At 38.2% G+C, this 7,240-nt stretch overlaps 1 protein-coding gene across 1 annotated transcript; it reads right to left on the reverse strand.

Annotated features, from left to right (window-relative positions):
- Window positions 1-1,121: 1,121 nt before the first annotated feature.
- Window positions 1,122-5,449, reverse strand: TVP23A (trans-golgi network vesicle protein 23 homolog A (S. cerevisiae); the record flags this gene model as incomplete). Its single annotated transcript, XM_010074573.1, has 3 exons — window positions 1,122-1,247; window positions 4,282-4,371; window positions 5,305-5,449. Coding segments are annotated over 3 exons (361 nt in total), but the record flags the coding sequence as incomplete, so codon positions are not given.
- Between the last annotated feature and the right edge of the window lie 1,791 nt (window positions 5,450-7,240).

Below are 7,240 nucleotides of genomic sequence, written 5' to 3' on the forward strand. Positions count from 1 at the left end.
AGCAGGCAGAATCCATATGACTGACTAACGAAATAACTTTAAAAAAATTTTTTTCTTAGCCCAAGAAACAGTTTGCAGGAAGCTAATGTATTTTCATTTGTGTAACTTGCCTTTTACAAGCACCTGGGCCACCCGCCTCCAATGCTAGTTAGGGTTCCTTCTCCAACCAGCTCTTAGTTCAGCAAACGATCTCTGGTTTTCAGAAATGAAATGGAGCTGTGGAGAAGGACTGCTGGTTTAACCAGTGCTGGTTTAGCTACGTCGTTTTGGGCACTAGAAAACTAAAGTTAATAATTTGCAATTGGTTTATACCCATAAACGAAATTCCTGTTTCAATAATTAAATGTAATCTTGGCTGTTACTGATTATGTACCTGCATGTGTCCAAGATGCTTTTTATCTTTTCAAACTGAATTGAGAAATTGTACTTAGCACGGCTAGGAACTCGACAAAATTAATTCTGTGGTGACTACCCAAGCAATTAATGTGTACAGGAGTAAACATGAAGATTTTGTAGACAAAAATATCTTAACATAATGCAATGTATGGGGTAAATGCGTAATGTTTTTCTTTGTTTTCTTTTGTAGAGTAGATGGCTTACAAATACAGAAATTATAAAATACATGCTTATAGCTCAGTTTATCAAGGTTTTAAGTGCTATGATACTGGTTCCTTCAAAAGGGAATGGCATCAGAGATATAATATGTTTACTTTTAAGAGCAAGTAACATTCAAGTCCCAAGGAGATGTGAAAACCTGAAAACTAGCATCACTGGTTCATTTTTTGTCCTCTCCCATTAGTTTCCTTTGACCGAAATAATTTGGCGAAAAGTTGCTACAGTTAAAAAGAAGTCCGTAATTTTGCCAACCACTTAAGGGTCTCGGGTTAGATGAAGGAGTTGATATCCGATAACCTAGTAAAAGTGGGGCTAAAAATTACTAATCCATTCCAGAGTGCAGGGTGTGATCGCAGGAAATGCCTCTGATTTATTGAAGCTATTAGTGGAATTTTTGTACCGTTGGAAGATTTGGTTCAAAGCCTGTTGCAAAACTAACAGCTCAGGGCTTTCGCTCTACCAACGTTGTCTGTCAGCCGTAGGTCATTTTGTACCCCCAGACTTACCAGCCATTTCAGCTTCAAGGAGAACAGGGTGCTAAAGAAAAACACTGTCCAAATAACCGGGCAGATAATGAGACCAAGCCAAAAGATTCGAGCTTCAGCTTCAGTTGAGGCAGCTATTGTAGGCACCTAGATGGAAAATTATTGAAATTACTGGTCAAAAGGACAAAATCCCCAATAAAAAACAAATCAGCAGAGGAGGAGGAAAGGACAAAATTACTTCTTTACCTAAATTTCACTTATATGCATGGAAGGAAGATTGATTAAGGTTTTCTGCCTGCTGCCCTACTGTACAGGACAGCATTTTCTTTTCAAAATGTTCACGTCTCTGTTCACATTTAAATGATTTTTCCTTTTGACAATGATAGCTCCCACTAACACTACAGATTAGTAGTATTTTAAAGTCAAAGTCCTGTTACACAGACAATTGCTTTTAAACTTCAGAAATACTAAGTTAATGTTGAAATTAGATTCAAACTTTACCAAGACTTTAGAGAAGTGTGAAACAGAAGACAGTGTTACAAGCTGAACTTTAGTGTGAGTACTTCACTGTCTGTAGTGCAGATTCATGACATGTACCCTCTTCACAAATCAAAAGCATGGGGGGAAAAATCAGTCCAGTATTGGAAAAACTACAATGTGGAAATGGCAATGAGCTGTTGCAAGTGCTAACAAGCAAACTGTAAAAACGTGAGTTAGCAGTTGGTTCCGTTTCAGAAAATGGAATTCTCATAGCAATGTCCATTTCCATACATTTTCCTAAAAACATGCAGTATCTTAGCTTAATTTAAACCTTGTGTGAAGCTTAGTTTTCTATTATGTAAACTAATACTTTAGTTTTGCTTATGAAGTCCACTAATATTCCATAAATTCAGAACTGTTGCTTTGAAAATGCCTCTTCTGTAATCCTAGTGCTGGACACTATAGCAACTGCTGGCACCTCTCTGAATGAGGCATCGTTATTCACAGTGCTCTATTTATGTTCTTCAGGGAGAGCAAAAAACATCAAAGCAGGCTGCAAAAAGCCCTTGTTGAAGATTTCTTCAGGTCAGCACAACACATGTGTTTCTCTCTACACTGAGAGGCCCATTGTTAACTCCCAACATTTAAGAGAAACTAAAGAGAATTGTTCAGAAGCTTCTGATCTTTCCTAGGAGACCAGAATTCAAAATCTCACTCCAAACCTCAGACCACTCAGCCACCACTAGTGCTAACTTCTGAAACAGAAGCTTCACAAATAGAAAAGAAAACCCTGTGGACTTTTCTACTCTGAAAACTGAAAAACCTTTTGTTCATTTCTAGTATCTCAAATTCTCCATGTAAAAATAAGACTCATCCATCCATCCATCCATCATGAGGCAGACAATGGCATCCAAGTTGTAAGTACAGTTAAGTTACTTCATCTTGCCTAAGAAAACCCTGCAAGATGCAATAATTACAAGGTGTCTTTAATTTTTTCATGTACTATTATTCAAGAGAATAATGTTCTGTGCCTTCATAGTTGCAAAAAAAGACAGATCTGCATGAATAAAAGGGTTTAATCACCTTTATCCCAAATTACTGTCAAATCACCCAGCAGTGATATTGCATTAGCACTAACTATTTAGGAGAAAAAAAAAAAGTCAATACACCTGAGAACACTATACCTAAAAGACCTAGTTAACTTGATTAGCAAGATTACAAAAGGCTGCAGTCAGCCCAAAGAAGGGAGAGGGGGGTTGTGATGTCTGAAATGTGAGTACAAGGATTATTTTTCTTCCAGCAAGCCTCAGCACAAAATGGGATTTCAAGGGTGAATCTCTGTTTCATCAGCAGCACACCAGGAATTAGCTGCTTATTGTCGGTGAGTGACTTGGAATATTTCTAAGCAAATTCACCTATAAAGGAAGAGATCTTAAAAAGCTGCCAGAGGACTGGCAAACGAGGTGGGGAATGCCTGACTCTGGAAAGTAAGAGAATTGTGTGTATTCCAGGACCTTGCCATGACAAAATATTTCTCACAGATAAATTATGACAAAAAAATAATCCACGAAATTATATGTTCCTCATTGTAGTACTATGATTTTTACATCAGTCAAGCTACCATGTACCAGACTTCCTGGAAGGCTTTAGTCTATGCAAATGAGTCAACTTTGCTCTTCTAAATAGAATTAACAAACTAATAGGTGAACCAGACTTGCTCATTTTACAGTAATTTTGAGGTCAGGAGGTCATTTTATGGATGCTGTTCTGTTCAAGTGCTAAGAAAGCTCTTGCTTACTGTCTTGATGGAGATAAACTCTGAAGGTCTTCTAGTTTCTTTGCTTTCATGCAGGCTTGCCTCTATTTTCTCTTTAGCTTTCATTTAGATTACAGAACGGTGCCCAGCCCTGCTCTGCCCGCTGCTCGGCTGCTTTCTCGCCGCAAAGGGCTGCGGGGCTGCTAGAGGGCACTCTGGCCCCACACACAGAGCATCTGGCAGGGCTCAGCAGCCAGGCTGTGGGCACAGCTGGATTGGCTTGAAAGGAACATCCTAGTGAGCAGCAGGGAAGCGCTGCTCCACCAGGTTTTGCCTGAATGGGGCTGTGAAGAGCACGTTAGCAAGTGAAAGCACAAACCTGTAGTCTTGACCCTGGCAGCGATGCCAAGTGCCATTTCATAGCTTTTCTGCTCAGAGTGTTTGGGGGAGCACTGGCAGTATCAGAATGCTCTGCGATTCCAGTTCTATTCCCCACCATGTTCCATGAGCATGAATAAAACATTCTTTTTAAGATACTGAATTGGAACTATTCAGCACTGCTTTCAACATAGATCTTTCCTTAAGAGGGTTCTGTGTTGGGATTAAGTATGGGAAGAAGTGTTTATTACAAGATGTTCTCGCTATAAAATAAAATAGAACTACCAGAGACGTTTCATACTGATAGTGCCGTGCTTCAAATACTCATTCTGCTTCTGCATGTGATGACAAGGCTGTGAGACCAGTTTTGTTTTGAATGCTTCCAGGATGTGACAACCAGGTGTGCTTGCAACTGCATACTTACATTATCATCTGCAGAAGCTGGATGTTACTGTTACAAAGGTGCTCTGTTTGTTACTTTATTTGACTTAGTATTGGCTTTATAAGTTTTCCAAGTTTTCCTATGAATTCTGTTTGTCCTGTGCCTGCTTCTATTAACACACTTACCCTTTTTGCTTCAAACACCCAGTGGCTTTTTCCATCTTCATCAATCTGGTTCCACCAACGCAAACCAACCAAGAGTCTTCCTGTCACATTCTAGTGACAGAAACAGTTATTTGCATGAATCGTTTGCATAATACGCTTGTCAGACTAACATTAAAAAAAGACCACTATGTCTGAAAATTGTATTCTTTTATCAAATACTAAAATTAGTTCTATAAGCTGTGCCAGCTTGAGCACAACAGCCATTAAGGACAAATGAGTTACTACAAATTTAGAGGCACGTTCTCTTCTAATATGATAATTAGCACCATAACATTCATTTATGTAAGAAATTATAGGATGTATATTTTCTAAGTCAGTTAGAGGGAGAAGCCTCCGATAAACACATTTCCTCAGTAAGAGAGAACAGTGAACAAAAACACACTGAAAAAATGTAAGATTAATTGTAAGCAAGCTGCATGGAATCAAGCAAACCAATTAAGAAAACATTTCTGCACCTAGATGAATACTAGAAGTTTTCAGTATACTGGAGATGCATCAGTGCTTCACTTCTACATAACAAAAGCCTTGTTCCATGTGTGGAGCCCCTGGGACTCTGGGCTGGCCTGACCCACCACCTTCCTGCACCTTATTAGGGCACCACAGCCAGGCTCCCAGGAGCCTTCTGCAGCTCCTGTATGCCAGGCTGGGCACAGCACTGCAGGGCTGCATGTCCTTTGGCATCTATTACTGAAAGCCAGTATCACTTTCTCTTTTTTTTAAGGGGTGTAAAGCATACAAACCTACCTATGGCAGGGCAATTTTTGCACCATAGTAGTAGCTCCCATCAGCGACAGAGAATGTGGTGATAAACAGTGCCAGAGTAACTAAGATATGTAAATGTCTTAACTAAAATGGGCTAGACATTTAATAAATCTATAGATCACAAGGTTTTTGTCACTTTTATCAGTATACATATTTCCTTTTGTTTTATTTAATGGCACACAAAATACTTTCAAAGATAACTACTATTCAGGGTTATCTTACCTTAACTGACCAAAAGTCAAAGGATAGAAGGAGGAGAATAGTGACAAAACAGGCAACAAAGCTGTTGCTGAACCAGTCACAGAACAAGTAGGTAATAATAGCACTCACTCGGAAAAACAGGTGGAAAAAGGTGGCCAGTGGGTGCCTAGGAATAAAAAAAAAAAACAACAGAGCACTTAGGAAGTTATGGGACAAGAAGGAATGTCACAGTATTTGCTAAGTGTAGTAATACACAACTATTTCTAGTCTATAATGGTTTTCAGCTGCTATTATTTCATATGTTTATGTATATCTTCATTACCAAAGCAACAGTATTTCCAATAGCCAACCTTCAATCTAAAGCTAAAAGACAGAATGTGTTGTTCCTCTCAAAACTTTCCCAAAGATAGAACAAAATCTAAAGCCTTTCACCAGCTTATTTGGTACTGCATGAAGGAATTTAGTGGTTGCGTTCAACACTGTACCCTAAAATCCTCATCGTTTCATGAAATAAATAAGTGTTGCAAGGCACAAAAAAATTGAGACAGATCTTATGCCTTTCAGAACTGTTTTGAAAACAAGAACAGGAACTCTGAAACAAAAAAAATAAAAAAAGAAAATAAAAAAAGTTATCTCTTGGGTGTAAGACACATGTAATGTCTGAAACCAAACACTTCCTTTTACAGAGGGAATACGACTTGGGAATCTAACAGTTCTTATGAATGAATGTTCGTTAGTATCACTAGATATTCTTTGCTCATCAAACAAAATTTGGTCCATAACAAAATAAAGGGGAATTTCAGTGGAGAAAGTAACTACACAGCACAGAATATTGGCCTGTACAGTAAGACAGGCACTTTAGAGAATGCTATAATAAGCACGGTACAATTTCCAGGGTAATATGTCAAGTACAAGAACTTGTTCTGTAGAGTTGTGTTTGTGTTAATTAGTTTATATTGATGATTAACTAGAGGTTATTGCAAATTTAAGTAACTCCTTCCCTTGAAGCTGAGCGAATAAAACTTGTTTCCTGAATAAGACTTTTTTTTTTTAAGTCAGCGACTGTCTCATTAAGCTCTTCTACCTCTGTAAACAATTAACAGTAGTATGGCCTAGGTCATAATTAACTATTCAACTATTACATTTGTTATTCTATTATTGCATACAATGAAATGATACATATAATACATACGCAATTATAATTGTTTATACTAATTTATAATGCAATTTAAATTATAGTTATTATATGTATATCTGTATTGTAATATTATTATGCTATAGCTGTTTAACTGCTCCAGTAATTATCTATTCTATAACGGCAATATTGTGCTTGTAGTACTACACACACATGACTGGAGAAGCAAGAATGACACACAGCTGTAGTTTATATTTACTCCTGATCATGCCCACGCTACCCTCGAACTTTCCACAAAAACCACTTCTGACTTAAAACTGAACACGTAACATTTTAAGCAAGAGCTTTTTCTGCCATACGCAGACAGGTGGGTGGGTGGAGAGGAGGGAGTACTGTTGAGTGTCAAAACCAGACAGTGTCTTGCTACTTCAAGTCTTGATCTTGTTCAAGAAGACACAAGAGTTCACTGCATGAGTGGTATCTCCTGTGAATACAAGCTATTCATGGATCACAGCCCTAAACTGTATTAGGGTGGACTGAGCTTTCATAGCTACACCAGTGCTTCAAATGTGCAAGTGACTTTGGAGAAGTAGTGTTTCATTCTGGAAGTCAGATGATGAATTACTGTAGCACTACAGAATATCAGGCCTCTCACAAGGACAGGACTAGCCAAGCCAAAGGCACAGACTTGCAGGTTCTTGTCCTAGGGGAGGAATATGAAGATATATCAAAACTTGCACCTCATTCTTTGGACAACTGTCTCAATCTCAGAAAATGTCCATCTAGTTATACTTAAAGAAAAAAAAAATCATGAATCTAACA

Source organism: Pterocles gutturalis, unplaced genomic scaffold, assembly GCF_000699245.1.
Source record: "Pterocles gutturalis isolate BGI_N339 unplaced genomic scaffold, ASM69924v1 scaffold27562, whole genome shotgun sequence".
Classification (NCBI taxonomy): domain Eukaryota; kingdom Metazoa; phylum Chordata; class Aves; order Pterocliformes; family Pteroclidae; genus Pterocles; species Pterocles gutturalis.